This window comes from Oryx dammah, unplaced genomic scaffold, assembly GCF_014754425.2.
Source record: "Oryx dammah isolate SB20612 unplaced genomic scaffold, SCBI_Odam_1.1 HiC_scaffold_19, whole genome shotgun sequence".
Classification (NCBI taxonomy): domain Eukaryota; kingdom Metazoa; phylum Chordata; class Mammalia; order Artiodactyla; family Bovidae; genus Oryx; species Oryx dammah.
The window spans coordinates 85,008,844-85,033,240 of NW_024070203.1; the positions used below are offsets into that span (position 1 = coordinate 85,008,844).

General features: G+C 41.1%; 1 protein-coding gene across 1 annotated transcript in view; it reads left to right on the forward strand.

The window, feature by feature from the left end:
- The first annotated feature begins 194 nt into the window (after window positions 1–194).
- PIP4P2 (phosphatidylinositol-4,5-bisphosphate 4-phosphatase 2) overlaps window positions 195–24,397 on the forward strand; it is a 71,422-nt gene continuing 47,219 nt past the window's right edge. The window contains exon 1 of the mRNA XM_040261106.1: window positions 195–390. Within this exon, the coding sequence (XP_040117040.1) occupies window positions 285–390 (106 nt within the window). The 5' untranslated portion in view covers window positions 195–284. The remainder of the gene's footprint in view (window positions 391–24,397) is intronic.

Below are 24,397 nucleotides of genomic sequence, written 5' to 3' on the forward strand. Positions count from 1 at the left end.
CATCCGACTTGGCTCCTCGGAGGTTTTGGTGACCCTTGCATCCATTAGCTCCTCGGCGCTTTCGGTGACTTGGCCCCTTTCCCCCGCGGTCCTCCCCAGTGGGCCCTCCCCTCCCCTCCCCGCCCCCCGCCCTCCTCCGCCCCCCGTCCCCGCCCCGCCGCGCCCCGCCCCGCCGCCTCCTACCGTGTGACACAGCCCGGTCCTCCGAGCGGCCGCGGCGCCGACACCGCCTCCCGCCTCCCGGGGCCGCGGACTCGGCCTGCGCGGCCGCCTCTGCCGCAGTCATGGCTGCTGACGGCGTGGACGAGCGCTCGCCGCTGCTGTCCGCGTCCCACTCGGGGAGTGTCACTCCCACGGCGCCCCCGTACCTCCAGGACAGCAGCCCCCGAGGTAAGGCCGGCGTGCACCTCGCCACTTCACGGGGGAGAAGCCTCGGATGTTCAGTAGACCGCGATTTCGGAGGCGGAGGCTGGGAAAGACGGAGGCTGGCGGCGCCCCCTGACGCGGCGCCCGCCTGCCCGGGAGGCCCCCGGGGGCTTTCTCGGGGTGTAGTTTGTGTGTGTGTGTGTGTTTCGCCCCTTCCTCCCCGGCGGTATGGGATGTATGCGTGTGCACCCTGTCTTATCCACTGCTCTGTGTGTCTGTACTTCGCCACTTCTGACCCACGTACGGGATGTGACATGAATTTCCCAGGCTGGGCTTTGCTTTTTCACAGCAGCTCTTGAACTGCATCTGGATGGTTTGGTGCAGATCTTCCGTAGTCATTCACAGTTCCTTTCGCGTGGCCGAGAAGCCGGGAGTACTGCTCAACCTTGGCGTCTGTCCTTGAAAGGGCTTAGTTTGAAAAATATGCATCTCCTACCATACTCCGTTCAATCAGGGAGTTGCCTTACCAAAAAGAATAGACGTTACTAATATATCTGAAACCTCTGCCCTTATTCCTCCCGCTTGTAAGGAGTATGTGTTAGTTTTGAGTGGTAAATGCAAAGGAATAGAAGAAAAGATGGAATATTTTTGATGCATATCTGAGACTGAAATCGACTCGATAACATTGCATATTTCTCGTTCTCGTCTCAAGGTGGAATCAAGAAAGATTTGATGGCAGTGGGCTCTGAAGGAAACGAGGGGGAATCTAACAAACTATTCAATTATTGCAGTAACTATCCTTGTTCTAAGCCTATAGTAGAAATAAGGCGGAGTCAGGAGTTAAAGATACCTGGAAAGCACAGTCAGGGGTTATAGGAAATGGAAGGCTAGACTGAAACAACACTTAGACTAGTGAAAAGATTGGTAAAATCTGGCTCTTGCAAATGTAGGTTGTGTATCTCTCTTTTTTGGATAAATGTGAGAGGTTTAAGGAGGCACACATTAATGCTTTTGAAAATGTGAGTGGATCATGTTTCTTGTAACACAACTTTTTCTAAGTTCAAGTCTGAAATTGGAGCAGCTGTAGAGCAGGTTGAACTTGTCGAGTATTTAAAATTCTGTTTAGCACTTTAGGAACAGCAGTCTAGTTCTTAATCCACACCTAACAAGAAGCAGGACAAAGGAAAAAGATGTTTAGTTGTGAATAATTCCGTGTGATTGATGAGTTGAGAAATAAGGTGCTAATGGTACAGATACTCACATATTGAAAACCCGCAAGTCATGTTTGTTGGCCAGCATTAAAGATGTGTTAGAGGACCACTTAGGGGAATTTCCTTTAATGGGCAAATTTGATGTTAATATATTTACTATTATCTAAATTTTATAGTCTCCATTAGGTTTAAACACTTATAATGACTGTTTCAACTTCACCTGTTTCAAGTCACCTTTTTAAGATAAAATATTTGACAGTTTATTGAGAGACAGTTCAGATTTAAGAAACTGTTTTATAACAGATTTTCATGCCTTCTATCCCTGGTATCTTTTTTTAAGATTTTTAGTCAAATAATAGCTAAATTATCCCACAAAAATGGTCACACTCATAGATCTGCTTGTAGACTTATCATTTGCCATGCAGTTGTTTAATCTGATAAGACTTCTGAAATCACACAATAAGGTAAAAGTTCCAGCTCAGTCACTAAGAAAATGAAGTTTTATTCCAGAAAACTTTTAACAACCAAAGAAATTCAATGTGTTATAAAACAAAATTCAACTGAGTACATTTTGAAAGTCTTATTGGCTTCATTTATTGATTCATGAATCAGGCAGCCTCCCATCTAGCATATAGAAAGGAACTCCAAGGAGCTATCAGTACAGAGTTTAAAGACTGATATAGGCAAAAGGCAGTGGGACAGGGAAATTATACTAGCAAAAAGTAGATTGATTGTGGCAAGGTCACTTTTCTTTAGAGGATGGCAGGTCTCTATCAGGCAGGTTGTCTCACTAGTGCTGATCAGGAGAATCCTGGTTGATTAGGTTAACATTCCATTTCTGGGAGAAGCATGAAAGGTGAAAGGTGAAAGTGAAGTTACTCAGCTGTGTCCGACTCTTTTTTGATCCCATGGACTGTAACCTACCAGGCTCCTCTGACCGTGGGATTTTCCAGGTAAGACTGAGTTGCCATTTCCTTCTCCAGGGGGTCTTCCTGACCCAGGGATTGAACCCAAGTCTGCATAAGTGATTCCAATTCGGGCTTGTTGTCTTGTTCTTAACAACTGACTTAGCCAAACGCTCTTTTCACCTATTGTAGAATTTTTTTCTTAACTGGTCATTGAGACACGTTAGATAATTAGAAACACTAATTTCATATGGCATGATACCCAGGAAGCAAGAAGCATAAATGATAAGTAAAAGGCATTTTTTTTGCATTTTTGGAAAAATATTTTTTCTTAATAAATAACAAATAAGAATATTGATAAATATTTTGAGAAATACATAGGATCTGATTCTAGAAGACCAGTGCTAGTCACTTATTCAGTAATTCATTGGTCAGGACAATGTGCCAGAGATTGCTCTAGGTAAACAAAACTAACCAAATTCATGCCCTCATGGAATCCACATTGTAATGAGGAGGAAGAATAAGTAAAAACCTGGTTGAATCAGTTCAGATTGCAAGAAACAGTCTTTCACTAGACCAGATATTTTCAGTAGTTGACATCAGTTAGAGTTGAGAGGCTTGGGATTCAAAAGACCAGAAATAAAACGTACTTTTTGATAAAGAACTTTGGCTTATGATAATTACTATCTATAACTATCCAGACTTTAAAAAACTTGTAGAAGTGGTTAAAGGCCATAACTAGTGAATATTACAGCTACTAACCACTTCTACAAAAAACATTTTTAAAGTCTGGGTAATTATAGGTGGGTTAATAGCCATAACTAGTGAATAAAATTTGGGCTTCCCTGGTGGCTCAGATGATAAAGAATCTGCTTGCAATGCAGGAGACCTGAGTTTGATTCCTAGAAGAAGGCATGGCAATGCGCCCCAATATTCTTGCCTGGAGGATCCCCATGGGCAGAGGAGCCTGGTGGGCTACAGTCCATGGAGGTCACAAAGAGTCAGACACAGCTGAATGACTAAGCGCAGTGAATATTTCCTCCAATTCAACCTTTCCCCATTTGTGTAAATTTGTAAGAACCGGGATGTGAGATCCCACCAGAAGATGAAATATTTCATTTCAAATATAAACTGGATAGAATGCTTACTTATAGACAAGTTATGGCTCAGATGGTAAAGAATCTGCCTGCAATGCAGGAGACCCAGGTTCAATCCTTGGGTCAGGAAGATCCTCTGGAGAAGGGAGTAGCTTCCCATTACAGTATTATTGCCAGGAGAATTCCCTGGACAGAGGAGCTGCAGGCTACAGTCTACGGGGTCACAAAAACTCAGACACGACTGAGCGACTGACACTTTAACTTTTTTGTTGATAACATAGTGAGAGGCAGTTAGTATTTGTGTCTTGTTTCATTTGTGTATCACATCCCCTTGGGTTTCTGAGTAGAATGCTTCTAGTGGTCTTTGCTATCAGTACTGGATTCCTGCGTAGAGCAGGAAATCACCTCTCCATTTGGTATACTTTTCTGCTTTTTTTAAATCATAGAAATTAAAATCAAAGAGTTTTAGCCTCATTTGAAAGGAGATTATAAAAATACCACAAAACTTATTCTGTTTAGCTATATTTACTTGCATTCTTTATACATCTGCTAACTTTATAGGTAGGATATGGCAAATGAATATGACATCTAAATTCATGAGACGTCATCTGTGAAAAATGGTTTATATTTGGGTTGTCTAATTATTTATGCATTGAATATGGGAATGTGATTATCTACTTCACTATAATTCTGTAGGGAAAAGGGTTCTTTGTTATACAGAGATATTTCATTTGTTTAGTTTATTTCTGTTTATTATTTATTCAGAAAATAAATACTGGAATACTAGCCAGGCTCTGTGGTAAGAAAGGAAAAACAGACATGGCTCTTCTTCCAGGTTAGTGGGGGATATTGAGACAAAAATTACGTAGTCATTCAGACAAATACAAAGTGCAATGGGGAAGAGGATGGTGCTAAAAATATATCCCGTGCCCTGAGAGTATAGAAGGTATCATGAAAAGATTTAGCCTGGTTAGGAAAATCAGGAAAGGCCTTCGTCAGACGTGATTTAGGTATGAAGGCTGAACAGTAGTTAATTTGGCAAACTGGGGATCAAAAGAACACTCTAAGCAAAAAAAAAAAAAAGGGTACGTGCAAAAGCCTTTAGCAGGATAGAGGCTGGTGAGGATGGTGAGTACCGGGACCAGAGAGAAGGCCAGTGTGATGAAAGCAGAAAGAGCAAGAGGAGATGAACTGCAGAATGGGAGTGGAGAGGGTGCTGTGGTTCGTGTTCTCCAAAGACTTTCCTTCCTCTCCTAAGAACTATGTTTTTTGATATTCGACTCCTAGAATAGTTCTTCTCCTTGAATCTGGACTGATACTGTGATTGCTTTTAGGCTACAGAATATTGTAATAGAGGCCTGGATGACTGGAGATTAGGCCACAAGGGGTCTTCCAGCTTTTGCTTTGTTGTTGTTCAGAGGTTCAGTTGTATCCGACTATCTGCAACCCCGTGGACTGCAGCTCGCCAGGCCTCCCTGTCCTTCACCATCTCCTGGACTTTGCTCAGACTGATGTCCATTGAATCGGTGATGCCAGCCAATCATCTCATCCTCTGTCGTCCCCTTCTCCTCCTGCCCTCTATCTTTCCGAGCAGCAGGGTCATTTCAAGTGAGTCAGTTCTTTGCATCAGGTGACCAAAGTATTGGAGTTTCAGCTTCAACATCAGTCTTTCCAATGAATATTCAGCGTTGATTTCCTTTAGGATTGACTCATTTGATCTCTTTGCTGTCCAAGGGACTCTCAAGAGTCTTCTCCAGCACCACAGTTAAAAAGCATCAATTCTTTGCTGTTCAGCCTTCTTTAGGGTCCAATTCTCACATCCATACATGCCTACAAGAAAAAGCATAGTTTTGACTAGATGGACTTTGGTCAGCAAAGTGATGTCCTTGCTACACTGTCTAGGTTTCTCATAGCTGATCTTCCAAGGAGCAAGTGTGTTTTAATTTCATGGCTGCAGTCATTGTCCACAGTGATTTTGGAGCCCAAGAAAGTAAAATCTGTCACTGTTTCCATTTTTTCTCCATCCATTAGCCATGAACTGTGGGCCTGGATGCCATGATCTTAGTTTTCTGAATGTTGAGTTTTAAGCCAGCTTTTCACTCTACTCTTTCACTTTCATCAATAGGCTCTTTAGTTCCTCTTTGCTTTCTGCCATAAGGGTGGTATCATCTGCATATCTGAGGTTATTGATATTTCTTCCAACAATCTTGATTCTAGCTTGAGTTCCTGAAGTCCAGCATTTTGCATGATGTACTCTGCATATCAGTTAAATAAGCAGGGTGATATTATACAGCCTTATTATACAGGAAAACAACAGAATGGGAAAGACAAGAGATCTCTTCAAGAAAATTAGAGATACCAAGGGAACATTCAAAGATGGGCTCGATAAAGGACAGAAATGGTCTGGACCTAACAGAAGCAGAAGATATTAAGAAGAGGTGGCAAGAATACACAGAAGAACTGTACAAAAAAGATCTTCATGACCAAGATAATAATGATGGTGTGATCACTCACCTAGAGCCAGACATCCTGGAATGTGAAGTCAAGTGGGCCTTAGAAAGCATCACTACGAACAAAGCCAGTGGAGGTGATGGAATTCCAGTTGAGCTAGTTCAAATCCTGAAAGATGATGCTGTGAAAGTGCTGCACTCAATATGCCAGCAAATTTGGAAAACTAAGCAAAAAGTCAGTTTTCATTCCAATCCCAAAGAAAGGCAATGCCAAAGAATGCTCAAACTACCGCACAATTGCACTCATCTCACATGCTAGTAAAGTAATGCTCAAAATTCTCCAAGCCAGGCTTCAGCAATACATGAACCGTGAACTTCCAGATGTTCAAGCTGGTTTTAGAAAAGGCAGAGGAACCAGAGATCAAATTACCAACATCCGATGGATCATCGAAAAAGCAAGAGAGTTCCAGGAAACCATCTACTTCTGCTTTATTGACTATGCCAAAGCCTTTGACTGTGTGGATCACAATAAACTGTGGAAAATTCTTCAAGAGATGGGAATACCAGACCACCTGACCTACCTCTTGAGAAACCTATATGCAGGTCAGGAAGAAACAGTTAGAACTGGACATGGAACAACAGACTGGTTCCAAATAGGAAAAGGAGTACGTCAAGGCTGTATATTGTCACCCTGCTTATTTAACTTCTATGCAGAGTACATCATGAGAAATGCTGGACTGGAAGAAGCACATGCTGGAATCAAGATTGCTGGGAGAAATATCAATAATCTCAGATATGCAGATGACACCACCCTTCTGGCAGAAAGTGAAGAGGAACTAAAAAGCCTCTTGATGAAAGTGAAAGAGGAGAGTGAAAAAGTTGGCTTAAAGCTCAACATTCAGAAAACGAAGATCATGGCATCTGGTCCCATCACTGCATGGCAAATAGATGGGGAAACAGTGGAAACAGTGTCAGACTTTATTTGGGGGGGCTCCCAAATCACTGCAGATGGTGATTGCAGCCATGAAATTAAAAGACGCTTACTCCTTGGAAGGAAAGTTATGACCCACCTAGATAGCATATTGAAAAGCAGAGACATTACTTTGCCAACAAAGTTTCATCTAGTCAAGGCTATGGTTTTTCCAGTAGTCATGTATGGATGTGAGAGTTGGACTGTGAAGAAAGCTGAGTGCCGAAGAATTGATGCTTTTGAACTGTGCTGTTGGAGAAGACTCTTTAGAGTCCCTTGGACTGCAAAGAGATCCAACCAGTCCATTCTAAAGGAGACCAGTCCTGGATGTTCTTTGGAAGGAATGATGCTACAGCTGAAACTCCAGTACTTTGGCCACCTCATGCGAAGAGTTGACTCATTGGAAAAGACTTTGATGCTGGGAGGGATTGGGGGCAGGAGGAGAAGGGGACGACAGAGGATGAGATGGCTGGATGGCATCACCGACTCGATGGACATGAGTTTGAGTGAACTCCGGGAGTTGGTGATGAACAGGGAGGCCTGGCGTGCTGCGATTCATGGGGTCACATAGCATCAGACACAACTGAGCGACTGAACTGAACTGAACTGATTATACAGCCTTGATGTACTGCTTTCCCGATTTTGAATCAGTCCGTTGTTCCATGTCCAGTTCTAACTATTGCTTCCTTGGGTTGCATACAGGTTTCTCCAAAGGCAGGTAAGGTGGTCTGGTATTCCCATCTCTTTCAGAATTTTCCAGTTTGTTGTGATCCACACAGTCAAAGGCTTTAGCGTAATCAATGAAGCAGAAATAGATGTTTTTTCTGGAACTCTCTTGCTTTTTCTGTGATGCATGGATGTTGGCAATTTGATCTCTGGTTCCTCTGCCTTTTCTAAATCCAGCTTGTACATCTGGAAGTTCTTGGTTCATATACACTTAATGTCAGGCTTGAAGGATTTTGAGCATTACCTTGATAGCGTGTGAATTGAGTGCAATTTCATGGTAGTTTGAACATTTTTTGACATTGCCCTTCTTTGGGATTAAAATTAAATCTGACCTTTTCCAGTCCTGTGGCCACTGCTGAGTTTTCCAAGTTTGCTGGCACATTGAGTGCAGCACTTTAACAGCATCATCTTTTAGAATTTGAAATAGCTCTACTAGCTCTGTTCATAGTAGTGCTTTTGAAGGCCCACTTGACTTCACACTCCAGGATGTCTATGGCTCTAGGTGAGTGACCACACTATCATGGTTATCTGGGTCATTAAAACCTTTTTTGTATAGTTATTCTGAGTATTCTTGCTATCTCTTCTTAAACTCTTCTGCTTCTGTTAGGTCCATGTTACTTCTGTCCTTTATTGTGCCCACATTGCATGAAATATTCCCTTGATATCTCTAATTTTCTTGAAGAGATCTCTAGTTCTTCCCATTCTATTGTTTTCCTCTATATATTTGCATTGTTCACTTAGGAAGATTATCTTTCCTTGCTATTCTTTGGAACTCTGCATTCAGATGGGTATATCTTTTCTTTTCTCCTTTGTGTTTTGCTTCTCTACTTTTCTCAGCTAAATATAAGGCCTTCTCAGACAACTATTTTGCCTTTTTGCATTTCTTTTTCTTGGGGATGGTTTTTATCACCACCTCCTGTACAATGTTACGAACCTCTGTCCATAGTTCTTCTGACATACTCTCTATCAGATCTGATCCCTTGAACCTATTTGTCACATCCACTGTATAATTATAAGGGATTTGACTTAGTTCATGATTTAATTGTCTAGTGGTTTCTAAATTTGGCAATAAGGAGTTCATGATCTGAGCTACAGCCAGCTCCTGGTTTTTTTACTGACTCTATAGAGATTCTCATCTTCAGCTGCAAAGAATATAATCAATCAGATTTTGATATTGACCATCTGGTGATTTCCATGTGTAGAGTCTTCTCTTGTGTTGTTGAAAGAGGATGTTTGCTGTGACGAGTGTTTTCTTGGCAAAACTCTGGTAGTCTTTGCCCTGCTTCATTCTGTTCTCCAAGGCCAAACTTGCCTGTTACTCCAGGTATCTCTTAACTTCCTGCTTTTTCATTCTAGTCCCTGGTGTTTCAAAGGACATTTTTTTTTCCCTGTTAGTTCTAAAATGTGTTGTAGGTCTTCATAGAACCGTTCAGCTTCAGCTTCAGGTTCGTTAGTGGTTCAGGCGTAGACTTGGATTACTGTGATGCTGAGTTTTTTGCCTTGGATATGAACTGAAATCATTCTGCCATTTTTAAGTTTGGGCCCAAGTACTGCATTTAGACTCTTTTGTTGACTATGAGGGATACTCCATTTCTTTTAAGGGGTTCTTGCCCCTGATCATAGATATAACAATCATCCGAATTAAATTCGCCCATTCCAGTTCATTTTAGTTTACTGATTTTCAAAAAGTCAGTGTTCACTCTTTCCATCTCCTGTTTGACCACTTCCAATTTACCTTGATCCATGGATCTAACATTCCAGTTCCTATGCAATATTGTTTGTTATGGCATCAGAGTTTACTTTCACTACCAGACGCATCTACAAGTCGGCATTATTTCTGCTTTGGCTCAGACTCTTCATTCCTTCTGGAGATATTTCTTTGCTCTTCTCCTGTAGCATTTGCTGTTCCATCACTCAGTTGTGTCCAACTCTTTGCAACCCCACGGACTGCAGCAGGCCAGTCTTCCCTGTCCTTCACCCTCTCCCAGAGCTTGCTCAGACTCATGTCCATTGAGTCAGTGATGCCATCCAACCATCTCATCCTCTATCGTCCCCTTTCTCCTCCTGCCTTCAGTCTTTCCCAGCGTCAGGATCTTTTCCAATGAGTCAGCTCTTCTCTTCAGGTGGCCAAAGTATTAGAGCTTCAGCTTTAGCATCCATCCTTCTAGCATTAAGTGTTGATTTCCTTTAGAATTGACTCATTTGGTATCTTTACACTCTAAGGGACTCTCAAGAGTCTTCTCCAACACCACAATTCAAAAGCAACAATTCTTCTGTGCTCAGCCTTCTTTATGGTCCAGCTTTCACGTCCATGCATGACTACTGGAAAAATCATAGCTTCGACTATACAGACATTTGCCTTTAAAGTGATGTCTTTGCTTTGTAATACTCCATCTAGGTTTGTCATAGCTTTTCTTCCAAGGAACAAGTGTCTTTTAATCTCATGGCTGCAGTCACCGACCACAGTGATTTTGGAGCCCAAGAAAATAAAGTCTGTTTCTGTTTTTTCTCCATCTATTTGCCATGAAGTGATGGGATTGGATGCCATGATGATAACTTGGACTCAGGTAGTGGTAGAGGTGGAGAGATAAGAAGACATTAGGAATTACTGACTTGGGGCTGATGATAGATTAAATGTAGGAATGAGAAGGAAGTGTCAGGCTATTTCCTAGAACTCTGGCTTGTACAGCCTGGTATGATCGCTTACACTGAGACATAGAGAACACCATAAGAGGACCAAGTTTTGAAGAACACAAATCATGAGCTTAGTTTTAGACATGATGCATTTAAGGTACTTTCCAATATCCAAAAAGAGATGTCAGATAGGCAATTGGATCTAGGGGTGCAGGGCTAATAATGAGGACTGGGCTGAAAATATAAAGTTGTGTTACATATTGGTGATAGCCAAATACATGGATCTCGATTTAGAATTGCCCAGATTCGCACCGGTGTGCCACGGATTGTGATGAGATAGAACATACATGTGTTAAGATGGTAATTATCCTCTATCCGTGCAGTAGAAGAAGCCTTTAGGCCGGTGGCCTCCAGCTCTGAGTGTCTATACAAAGATTATCATTTTCTCTGGGTACCAAAATGTTTAAAAGTTGGAAACTTTATGTGAGTCCACTTAGAGAGAAAGAACAACGTGAGAAGAGGAGAGAGCCTTGGACAAAGCTTTGAGGAACTCCCACATTCAATGACCAGTTACATTAAGATGAATCTGCAAAAAGGCTGATAAGCTTCTTCCAGTGATGTAGGGTGAAAACCAGGAGACTGTACTATTACAGAACCAAGGAGAAGAAAACACTTCAAAAAGGAAATGATCAAACATGTCAAAAGCTACAAGAAAGAACAGATATAATCTAAAACATGTCATTTGAATTTAATGTCATGAAAGTTATCAGTGATCTTGTTGAGAATTGTTTAGATATGTTTATATGCAAATGCTTTTTAAAAGAACTGAAGAACTGTTCATTTCCATCTAATGTAATATGCTAATGTACATTTGTTTTAATTGTAAAATTACCTCAAATCAACTTCAATAAAGAGGTTAATACTCCTTTATTGCGAAAACAAACTTAGATTATCTATGAAACATTTTAGAAGGCACTGACATTTCCTTTTCACCTTGTTTCACTTTAAAAAGTGTGTAAATTCACAGTTCCTTGAGGAAATGTTTTCAGTGACTAGAAAATAAATTGACTCCTGGTTGGAGAGATAAGTTATTTAATATGAGCCTTTGTACATCTTACTTAGAAATTGTACAATAAGCAAGGTATATTTTTAGTAATTCTCTCATGTCCTCCCCCTTAAAAACTCTAAGTGAAAATGGTTCCTCACTTTAACGTCTTTACAGTGGGGCAAAGTTTATTTCACTTAGACCTACGTCCTACACTAGGCTAGAGTTTCACTAGACGCTATAGAGTGCCTTGATTCAGGCTGTTATAAGAGAATACCATAGACTGGATGGCTTAAACAGCAAACATTTATTTCTCACAGTTTTGGAGTCTGGGAAGTCCAGGGTGGAGGATCCAACAGATTTGGTGTCTAGCAAGAGCTCTCTTCTGGGTTGCAGACGCTGACCTCTCCTTGTATCCTCACATGGCGGAAAGAGGGCAAGAGAGCTCTCTTGGGTTCTTTTCAGAAGAACACCAGTCTCAGTCATGAGATCTCCATTCTCATGACCTAATTATCTCCCAAAGTTCCCACCTCCTAATACCATCATATTGGAGGGGGGTAGGATCCAACATATGAATGGTGAGGGAATCACAACATTCAGTCCATTGCACTGAGCTAGCATTCTTTAATCTCTTGGGACAGTCTTAAACTTCTGAACCTCCTTGCATCCTTGCAGAGTTTAAGGTTGGCTGTGGATTGGCAGAAACAGATAATGCCGACCCAGAGACCTACACTTACCTCCTGTAAGATTAAATTAAGTTCTCATTTTATTTGCCAAGGTTTCTGAAAACCCACCAGAAACCGGTTGTCACAATGAGGGGAAATAGATGCAGCATATTTGAAAGCAGTTACCTGAAGCTCCCAGTAAGGGTGTGTACCTGCTGTGATACTGAGAAGGTAGGAAAGCTTGATTTTGTGCTGTGCTGAAGCTCATCCTCCATTTAAGGAGATTTTTTCCAAATAATTCTATTTTTGTTTGTTTTTTACTGAAATATAGTTGATTTACAATGTTGTTTCAGGTGTATAGCCAAGTGATTCAGTTTTATGTATATATATATAATTTAAAAATTCTTTTCCATTATAATTTGTTAACAAGCTATTGAATATAGTTCCCTGTGCTCTGGTTGTACAAAACAGTTCTTGAATCAAAATCTGCTTCACTGAGACCATATCCTTATGAAGGGAAAATAGAGCCCAAACATTACTGAAGTGTATCTTCTTCTAGTTTTCCAATATTCTGGCAAGCCTGTTTCCTATTATAATCCTTTTCTGTTATAATCCTATTCAGCAGGCTCCATGAATAAAGCTCCATGATTCTTTTATTCTATTTTATAATGCCCGCATAGCCTCCTGGCTCTGCCAAACATCTTGAAAACATTAATCAAGGAATATTTCATTCAACCATTTCAGATATTTGAGCACCTGTTGCACTGATCCAGATGACAAGGAGCTTACATTTCAGCAAAAGATGCCTTTGCTAAGCTTTACAGTTCCAGAAACGGAAGAGAATTAAGCATCATGAGGATAGTTAACTGGCCGTGTGGGGAGTATTTCAGGCAATGTGTTCAGAAAAGTTATCTCAGAGATGACCATTGCTCAGACACCTGAAAAAGAAGTTGAAATCAGTCGTTGGAAGACTAAGGGAGGAGTGTTTCAGGCAGCTGGAGCAACAGGCACAAAACATGCTGTTTTAAAACAGAGGATGGTTGTTCAGAGTGTAGTGACTTGGAGGAAGTATGGTAGAAAGTGTTACAGGTCTAGGCTAGGATAGACCAGAAGAGCTTTGTTGATGAAAAAATGCACAAAGTGAAAGTTATGAGTTAAGCTTTATTTGGGGCTAAATGGGGAACATAGCCTGGGAGACAGCTCCTCAGATAGCCCTGAGAAACTGCTCCAGAGAGGTAAGGAAGCCGTCAACATATATGTGATTTTAGTGAAAGGGGTATGCATGCAACAAAGCGCTCATTTTGGCAGAATGTTGCTGCTAGTCAGGAGGAGCAGAAGTCTCTCCATTAATGATTTTAGTGTTTTTCTAGATATGAGAAGATGCAAAGGACTTTCCCTAGTGTCTCAGTGGTAAAGGATCTGCCTTGCAATATAGGAGGAACAGGTTCAGTCCCTGGGCCAGGAAGATCCCACATGCAGGGAAGATCCCACATGCTAGGAAGACCCCACATGTCTTGGAGCAACTCAGCCCATGCACCACAACTACTGAGCGTCTGCTCTAGAGCCCAGGCCCCACAGATGCTGAAGCCTGTACCCTCAGAGTCCATGTTTCACAACAAGAGGAGCCACCACAGTGAGAAGCCCCTCACAGCGACTAGAGGGTAGCACCCATTTGCCGCAACTAGAGCAACGAAGACACAGCACAGTCAGAAAAGAAAAATAAATGAAATCAATAAAGTCATCAGTTCAGTTCAGTTGCTCAGTCGTCTCCGACTCTTTGCCACCCCATGAATCGCAGCACGCCAGGCCTCCCTGTTTATCACCATCTCCCGGAGTTCACTCAGACTCACGTCCATCCATGATGCCATCCAGCCATCTCTTCCTTGGTCGTCCCCTTCTCCTCCTGCCCCCAATCCCTCCCAGCATCAGAGTCCTTTCCAATGAGTCAACTCTTCGCATGAGGTGGCCAAAGTACTGGAGCTTCAGCTGTAGCATCATTCCTTCCAAAGAAATCCCAGGACTGATCTCCTTTAGAATGGACTGGTTGGATCTCCTTGCAGTCCAAGGGACTCTCAAGAGTCTTCTCCAACACCACAGTTCAAAAGCATCAAGTCTTCAGTGCTCAGCCTTCTTCACAGTCCAACTCTCACATCCATACATGACCACAGGAAAAACCATAGCCTTGACTAGATGGACCTTAGTTGGCAAAGTAATGTATCTGCTTTTGAATATGCTATCTACGTTGGTCATAACTTTTCTTCCAAGGAGTAAGCGTCTTTTAATTTCATGGCTGCAGTCACCATCTGCAGTGATTTGGGAACCCAAAAAAATAAAGTCTGACACTGTTTCCACTGTCTCCCCATCTATTTCCCATGAAGTGATGGGACCGGATGCCATGATATTCGTTTTCTGAATGTTGAGCTTTAAGCCAACTTTTTCACTCTCCTCTTTCACTTTCATCAAGAGGCTTTTTAGCTCCTCTTCACTTTCTGCCAGAAGGGTGGTGTCATCTGCATATCTGAGGTTATTGATATTTCTCCCGACAATCTTGATTCCAGCTTGTGTTTCTTCCAGTCCAGCGTTTCTCATGATGTACTCTGCATAGAAGTTAAATAAGCAGGGTGACAATATACAGCCTTGACGTACTCCTTTTCCGATTTGGAACCAGTCTGTTGTTCCATGTCCAGTTCTAACTGTTTCTTCCTGACCTGCATACAGATTTCTCAAGAGACAGGTTAGGTGGTCTGGTATTCCCATCTCTTGAAGAATTTTCCACAGTTTATTGTGATCCACACAGTCAAAGGCTTTGGCATAGTCAATAAAGCAGAAATAGATGTTTTTCTGGAACTCTCTTGCTTTTTTCATGATCCAGCGGATGTTGGCAATTTGATCTCTGGTTCCTCTGCCTTTTCTAAAGCCAGCTTGAACATCAGGGAGTTCACGGTTCATGTATTGTTGAAGCCTGGCTTGGAGAATTTTGAGCATTACTTTATTAGCATCTGTTTAAAAAAAAGAAGATGCAAGAAATTGGGCTTGTAAAATCTTCTCCTCAGAATACCTATCTCTCTAAAGGCCTGTTCTGCCAATTTTTCCTGCAAACACAGAATGCCTCATTCCTGATCACCTCCCTGACCTCCTTTCAGGGTGTACTGAAGGTCAGCAACTACAGGGGCTAGGACTTCATCCTTGTAGAGGCAGATGGCGGGTAACAGGTTTCATGGCAGCTTTGTTGGCCACCATCAGAGACGGGACTGTGTTCTCAGGGTAACAGGAGCCATGGAAATTTTGAAGCAAATGAGAGACATGAAATGCGAAATGTTTTACCTTTAAGCAGATCATCCTGGTCGATGTTTAGAGAATGAATTATTGGGAGAGGGGAGGAATGAGAAGAGGCTAATAAGACATGAAACTAATCAGGAGGCTGTTGGAGTGAAATAGGCAAGAGGTAATGGTGCCCTGAACCAAGGTAGAGGTGAGGGAAGCAGTATAATATTGTTAGATTCAAGACATATTTTAAGCAAAGAACAGCAGGACTTGGTGAAGGATTGAATCAGTGGAAAGAAAGGAATCACACATTTCCAAAACTGAGCTAAATAGCTAGGTAAAAAATGTACTTTTTTTTCTAAAGTGGGAAAACTGGAAGAGTTTGGTATGTGGAAGGGGATAAGAAGAAAGGACAGTGGAAATAAATATTTTGTTTCAGACAAGTTGAGTGTGAAATACCTTCAGTCATCATTCAATTGAAAATGTCCAATATGCAGTTGGATATGCAAGTCTGGAATCTAGGGAGAGATCAGGCCTGAAAAATACATTTCATTCAACAGTTACCTATTAGATGTATGGTAAGGCTTTGCTGTAGTGGGAGATGATACTTTCTGCTTCTCATTTATTCTCAAGGGTTCTTCATACTCTTCAGAAATGTCAGACTTTTAGAATACAGCATTCTGTTAAAATCTTGCAAGATTTGCCAGATAGATACAGATGTTAGACAGATATATACAGATGTTAGAGAGGAGACTCATAGCAGGATGTATGTTCACAACTATATTTCAGAGCAGTAAGCAACTGTCTGGGAAGTGATCAGTGGAAACCCTAAGCCTTCCACTTTGGAGGAAAGCAGACAACCCTGAATACAGCTTTATGCTCTGCTGTTAGGAGTTTCGTTTTTATAAGGATAAAGAGATATTGTACAACCTAAGAATGACAACCCTTTAATCAATTTTAAAGGGAATGCATTCTGCCTGCTACCCTGTTCTTTTGAGAGAATTTCTACTTTTCTTTTTTTGAGGTTGGGTAGAGAGTGCATCAGAGTTTGTGTTGCTTTGGCACATCCCTACATTTTTTCCCTTTCCTATTATAAAGTGAATTTCTTTTTCTCCGAAAGAATACAAATAAATATGTAAAAAAGAAATGAAAAATGTGTCTCCTCTTCCTGGTCTTCAGGTAAGTTCCTCAAGCATTGTGTAACTGAATCCCTGTGTAGCCAGAGATGATCTGCCCCCAGACGTACTGCTGCTACTGCTGCTAAGTCGCTTCAGTCGTGTCCAACTCTGTGCGACCCCATAGACGGCAGCCCACCAGGCTCCCCCGTCCCTGGGATTCTCCAGGCAAGAACACTGGATTGAGTTGCCGTTCCCTTCTCCAATGCATGAAAGTGAAAAGTGAAAGTGAAGTCGCTCAGTCGTGTCTGACTCTTAGCGACCCCATGGGCTGCAGCCTACCAGGCTCCTCTGTCCATGGGATTTGCCAGGCAAGAGGACTGGAGTGGGGTGCCATTGCCTTCGCCACCGGGTGTAGTTTGGCCTAAAGGGACCTGGCACTTTTGAATTCTTTTAGCCAGTTAATAGCTGTGACCTCAGAGTAGTTACTTTACAACTCTAGGCCTCCGTTTCCCACTTGAGAAGGAGTAATATAGTGTGTTCCCTTTTGCTTTTATATCTCATGACATAATTGTTCTCGGTAAGGAATCTAGATATATGTAAGATAAAAATATTTATAACTTTAAAATATTGTCATTGTTCAGTTGCTCAGTCATGTCCGACTCTTTGTGACCCCATGGACTGCAGCACGCCAGGCCTCCCTGTCCATCACCATCTCCTGGAGCTTGCTCAAACTCATGTCCATTGAGTTGAGTCACTGATGCCATCCAATCATCTCATCCTCTGTTGTCCCCTTCTCCTCCTGGCTTCAGTCTTTCCCAGCATGAGGGTCTTTTCTAATGAGTCAGTTCTTCACATCAGATGGCCAAAGCACTGGAGCTTCAGCTTCAGCATCAGTCCTTCCAGTGAATATTCAGGATTAATTTCCTTTAGAATTGACTGATTTGGTCTCCTTGCTGTCCAAGGGACTGGTTATTATCTTTGTTTTTACCTCACTCTTTCACTTCCAATGTCCCATTTTAACTTAAATTACTATTTCTTCCAGTATAGTTTTGAAAATTGCAAAGACAGTATATTGAACATTAAGGAGTGTTACATAGCTCTTTTAAGCATCAGAAGCCCAACTAGCATGTGATATTTTTTCTTCTGTAGAAAGTATTTGTATGTGTCATATGACCAGTTATGGCATTTGATTCAAAGCATGTATTTCTAAAGGCAGTGGAAAAATCTCTTTTCCTCCTATGCTTTGTCAAGTTGATATTTAAGTTTTGCATATCCATAATACAAATTTAAAACCTTTATACAGAAAGCTTCTAATAGTTCAGCATCTGAACAGGTGAAGTTTTAAAATTTCAGAGATTAAAGTGCTAAGATTCACCATCCAGAGGAAAAGCAATACTTAGAAATGAAAGTGAATAGATTTAAAATAAGAGACTTTCACAGACACCTGAGTTATTATTAATCCTAGAGCATAGGAATTTCCCAGAGAAGGAAATGACAACCCACTCCAGTACTCTTGCCTGGTAAATTCCATGGATGGAGGAGCCAGGTAGGCTACAGTCCATGGGGTTGCAAAGAGTCAACATGATTGAGCGACATCACTTTCTTTATTTCTATAGTTCCTTTTGAAGAAGGAAATGGCAACCCACTCCAGTGTTCTTGCCTGGAGAATCCAATGGACAAAGCGGCCTGGTGGGCTGCAGTCTATGGGGTTGCAAAGAGTCAGACATGACTAAGCAACTAACACACACACACACACACACACACACACAGGAATTTCCCAAATAAACACTGATCTCTACTGAGCTGTATAGGTTCTACCAGTTAATACATTATTACTTTTAAAATTTATAAGAAAACTGTTTTCCAGATCTACTGAATTCAGGGATCCTGTTCTGATTCTCTACATAGATAGAATGCTTTGTGCAATGCCTTGCACAACAAAAGTAGTATTTCCATTTACTGACAGTCTCTAATGAGAACACAGGTTATTATTAAATCTACCAGATATGCCTGAAAATAAGATGAGCTTCATGGAAGACATACATATTTTATAATCTAGTCTAAAAGATGCATAATCCTTCAAAGAAAAGTTATGACCAACCTAGATAGTATATTCAAGAGCAGAGACATTACTTTGCTGACTAAGGTCCGTCTAGTCAAGGCTATGGTTTTTCCTGTGGTCATGTATGGATGTGAGAGTTGGACTGTGAAGAAGGCTGAGCGCCGAAGAATTGATGCTTTTGAACTGTGGTGTTGGGGAAGACTCTTGAGAGTCCTGTGGACTGCAAGGAGATCCAACCAGTCCATTCTGAAGGAGATCAGCCCTGGGATTTCTTTGGAAGGAATGATGCTAAAGCTGAAGCTCCAGTACTTTGGCCACCTCATGCGAAGAGTTGACTCATTGGAAAAGACTCTGATGCTGGGAGGGATTGGGGGCAGGAGGAGAAGGGGACGACAGAGGATGAGATGGCTGGATGGCATCACTGACTCTATGGACGTGAGTCTGAGTGAACTCCACGAGATGGTGATGGACAGGGAGGCCTGGCGTGCTGTGATTCAGGGAGTTGCAAAGAGTCGGACATGACTGAGCGACTGAACTGAACTGAAGAAGTCACTTCTGCCACGCTTAATTGGTCAAAACAGTTATAAGTCACCTGCATGTAAGGTGAAGAAATATAGACTTCAAGTCTAACTCAGTGTAGATGAGTGTCAAAGAATTTTGCAGCCATATTTAAAACCACCACAATAATCTGTTACATATAAACAAATGGAAACACTGTGCAGCTGGAAAAGAAATTAGGAAGTTCTACATACCTTTATGGAAAGATTGCCAGGATATAAAATAAAATGAAAAATGACAGATGAAGAACGATGAAGACTTTTTTTTTTTAAAACAAAAATGGAGAAATGAGAATATGTGTGTGTATATTAATATTACCTGTTCTAGGCTTAAGAAACACTGAAAGAACTTTTAAAAAAAATGATTTAAATGGAAATCTTTGAAGTAGGCCATGATAAGTTAGCACAGAAATTGGAGTAACAATTCTCAGTATACATTTTTTGCATGAATATTGATTTTGGGGTCATGAAAATATGTTACTTATAAAAATTTAATGTATTAGAAAGCACTCTGGCCACATCACATTATTGATCCTTGTAGATTTTATCCTTGACTGGGACCCTGAGTACTTTAACATATGCTGTTTTTTAGACCCTATCCCTGCATCTCTGTACAGGTCCTGGAGCGGAAACTTGCATTTCTTTGTGTTTGATTTAGTCCATTACTCCAGCTGGTCAAGATTTTAATAGGAAGTATCCTGTTTTCATATGGGAAATTATGCAGATGCTCATGTATCACTAGGTGGATGTTTTTCCTAAGACCTTACTCACTGCTTCATACCAGTATCATTTATTAGCCACTTTTTGCTTACTGTGGGTAGGTTAGTAGGAAAGGGATTTTGGAAAATGAAGCATTCAAATTCTATCCATTCATCAAAGTCCTTTCTTTCTGTGTAAGGGCCTAGATCTGATAGATAGAGTGCCTGATGAACTATGGAATGAGGTTCGTGACATTGTACAGGAGACAGGGATCAAGACCATCCTCATGGAAAAGAAATGCAAAAAAGCAAAATGGCTGTCTGGGGAGGCCTTACAAATAGCTGTGAAAAGAAGAGAGGTGAAATGCAAAGGAGAAAAGGAAAGATATAAGCATCTGAATGCAGAGTTCCAAAGAATAGCAAGAAGAGATAAGAAAGCCTTCCTCAGCGATCAATGCAAAGAAATAGAGGAAGACAACAGAATGGGAAAGACTAGGGATCTCTTCAAGAAAATTAGAGATACCAAGGGAACATTTCATGCAAAGATGGGCTTGATAAAGGACAGAAATGGTCTGGATCTAACAGAAGCAGAAGATATTAAGAAGAGGTGGCAAGAATACACGGAAGAACTGTACAAAAAAGATCTTCATGACCCAGATAATCGTGATGATGTGATCACTAATCTAGAGCCAGACATCTTGGAAAGTGAAGTCAGGTGGGCCTTAGAAAGCATCACTACGAACAAAGCTAGTGGAGGTGAAGGAATTCCAGCTGAGCTATTTCAAATCCTGAAAGATGATACTGTGAAAGTGCTGCACTCAATATGCCAGCAAGTTTGGAAAACTCAGCAGTGGCCACAGGACTGGAAAAGATCCGTTTTCATTCCAATTCCAAAGAAAGGCAATGCCAAAGAATGCTCAAACTACCGCACAATTGCACTCATCTCACATGCTAGTAAAGTAATGCTCAAAATTCTCCAAGCCAGGCTTCAGCAATATGTGAACTGTGAACTCCCTGATGTTCAAGCTGGTTTCAGAAAAGGCAGAGGAACCAGAGATGAAATTGCCAACATCCGCTGGATCATGGAAAAAGCAAGAGAGTTCCAGAAAAACATCTATTTCTGCTTTATTAACTATGCCAAAGCCTTTGACTGTGTGGATCACAATAAACTGTGGAAAATTCTTCAAGAGATGGGAATACCAGACCACCTGACCTACCTCTTGAGAAATCTGTATGCAGGTCAGGAAGCAACAGTTAGAACTGGACATGGAATAACAGACTGGTTCCAAATCGGAAAAGGAGTACGTCAAGGCTGTATATTGTTATAATGCTTATTTAATTTCTATGCAGAGTACATCATAAGAAACGCTGGACTGGAAGAAACACAAGCTGGAATCAAGATTGCTGGGAGAAATATCAATAACCTCAGATATACAGATGACACCACCCTTATGGCAGAAAGTGAAGAGGAACTAAAAAGCCTCTTGATGAAAGTGAAAGAGGAGAGTGAAAAAGTTGGCTTAAAGCTCAACATTCAGAAAACGAAGATCATGGCATCTGGTGTCATCACTTCATGGGAAGTAGATGGGGAAACAGTGGAAACAGTGTCAGACTTTATTTTTTTGGGTTCCCAAATCACAGCAGATGGTGATTGCAGCCATGAAATTAAAAGACGCTTACTCCTTGGAAGAAAAGTTATGACCAACCTAGATAGTATATTCAAAAGCAGAGACATTACTTTGCCAACTAAGATCTGTCTAGTCAAGGCTATGGTTTTTCCAGTAGTCATGTATGGATGTGAGAGTTGGACTGTGAAGAAGGCTGAGCACCAAAGGCTTTTGAACTGTCGTATTGGAGAAGATTCTTGAGAGTCCCTTGGACTGCAAGGAGATCCAACCAGTCCATTCTGAAGGAGATCAGCCCTGTGATTTCTTTGGAAGGAATGATGCTAAAGCTGAAGCTCCAGTACTTTGGCCACTCATGCGAAGAGTTGACTCATTGGAAAAGACTCTGATGCTGGGAGGGATTGGAGTCAGGAGGAGAAGGGGACGACAGAGGATGAGATGGCTGGATGGCGTCATGGACTCGATGGACGTGAGTTTGAGTGAACTCCGGGAAATGGTGATGGACAGGGAGGCCTGTCGTGCTGTGATTCATGGGGTCGCAAAGAGTTGGACACGATTGAGCGACTGAACTGAACTGAACTGAATCCTTTCTCATCTCTGTTAACTGGACAACATTTGTTCCCAAACCAATATCTCTCAACATTTCTACTATATATTTTAGAACTTATTTGTGTGCATGACCTTATCAAGGAAGACAAGGAGAGAGACAGGATTTTTGGATCTTTCATCTCTGAGTTCTACATAGTCCCTTGCACTTGATCTTATATTTCTAGGCATTGAACAAGTTATCAGTTGTATGAATGAATGAATGAGAAAACAAAGAAGGATGCATGCTGGTGATTTTGAAGTCACTTAGGGACTGAAGGTTTTATAGGGAGCTGGAAGAACATGAGAACAAAAGGTGGATAGGAGTTCCACCACTGTACTTCTAACTGGCTACAATGAGGAACTCCCCACACTTAATGGATTCACTTTTGGATTTTTTTTTTAGTGGTTTCTCAGTTTTTATATTTTAATAGAAATGGAAAAGTGGAAGCAGTAACATTTTATTTTCTTGGGCTCCAAAATCAATTTGGATGGTGACTACAGCCATGAAATTAAAAGATACTTGCTCCTTGGAAGGAAAGTTACAACAAACCTAGGCAACATATTAGAAAGTAAAGGCATCACTTTGCTGATAATGGTCTATATAGTCAAAGTTATGGTTTTTCCAGTAGTCATGTACTGATGTGAGAGTTGGACCACAAAGAATGCTGAGTACTCGAGGATTGATGCTTTTGAATTGTGGTGCTGGAAAAGACTCTTGAAAGTCCCTAGGACAGCAAAGAGATCAGACCAGGTAATGCTAAAGGAAGTCAACCCTGAATATTCATTAGAAGGACTGATGCTGAAGCTGAAGCTTTAATACTTTGGGTGCCTGATGCAAAGAGATGACACGTTGGAAAAGATCTTGATTCTGGGAAAGACTGAGGGCAAGACGATAAGGGCGTGACAGGATGAGATGGTTGAATGCCATTACCAACTTAATGGACATGAGTTTGAGCAAATTCCAGCAGATAGTGAAGGACAGTGAAGTCTAGTGTGCTGCAGTTCACAGGGTCACAAAGAGTTGGACAAGACTTAATGACTGAACAACAACAACTTTTGTCTGTAATCTAGTAATCCTTAGGTCATTTTTTTTTAATGAGTGAAATATTTCAAAATAGAAAACTATTGAGTGTAATATTATCCTTCATCTATTGTATAATCTAATTTCATCAGAGCTTAACATTATGCTGTGCTGTTTCATGTATTTAAGCAAATAACACATCATGAATCCAATTGAGCTTGTTCCCTTCCGCATACACTGAGTTGATCTCCCCATATTTTCTCATCTAAAATGTTTTAAAGCAAATTTTTGGATCAGTTATATTTTAATGTATTTTAAAGCTGTGATTCATGATTATCATTTAGCATGTATAGCTAATAATATGCAAAGGAGTGGCTTGCTTTCTCTCAGAAAATGAGCACAGTCTGTGACAGTGAAAATGAGCTGTCTAGGAAGAGTAACAGAGCAGGAATTTGTTTTCTCCTCATGCTATAGGAGAAGCATCTAAATTTCTAGGCAAGTATTTTTTTACCTTGGAAACTATTTTTCTGTACTAAAAAAAGAATATCTATTTTTCTTGAAACACATACTTTCTTGGAAGCAATATTGTAAACAAGTTAAGAACGGAGCCAGGCATACAAACAGTATGATTTCACACACATAGGGTCAGAAAAAATTCCTTTTTTCAATAAAAATAAACATAGTAGTTGATGAAATGAGAGAAGAATATGTAATGTATTAACTGTCAATACTGGAAGGAAGTACCAGTGCTGCTGATGAAATGCACTGGAATCAGGTAAAAATATTGCGTAATGAGAAACGGAGCAGAAGCTTTTGTCATCCAGGAATTGGTCATTGGCAGATCACCGGGCATGTCTTGCCAGTATCTTCAGTTATATAGCAGTATTTTAGAAAAGGCAGAGGAACCAGAGATCAAATTGCCAACATCCGCTGGATCATCGAAAAAGCAAGAGAGTTCCAGAAAAACATCTATTTCAGCTTTATTGACTATGCCAAAGCCTTTGACTGTGTGGATCACAAGAAACTGTGGAAAATTCTGAAAGAGACGGGAATACCAGACCACCTGACCTGCCTCTTGAGAAACCTATATGCAGGTCAGGAAGCAACAGTTAGAACTGGACATGGAACAACAGACTGGTTCCCAATAGGAAAAGGAGTACGTCAAGGCTGTATATTGTCACCCTGCTTATTTAACTTCTATGCAGAGTATATCATGAGAAATACTGGGCTGGAAGAAGCACAAGTTGGAATCAAGATTGCTGGGAGAAATATCAATAACCTCAGATATGCAGATGACACGACCCTTATGGCAGAAAGTGAAGAGGAGCTAAAAAGCCTCTTGATGAAAGTGAAAGAGGATAGTGAATAGGTTGGCTTAAAGCTCAACATTCAGAA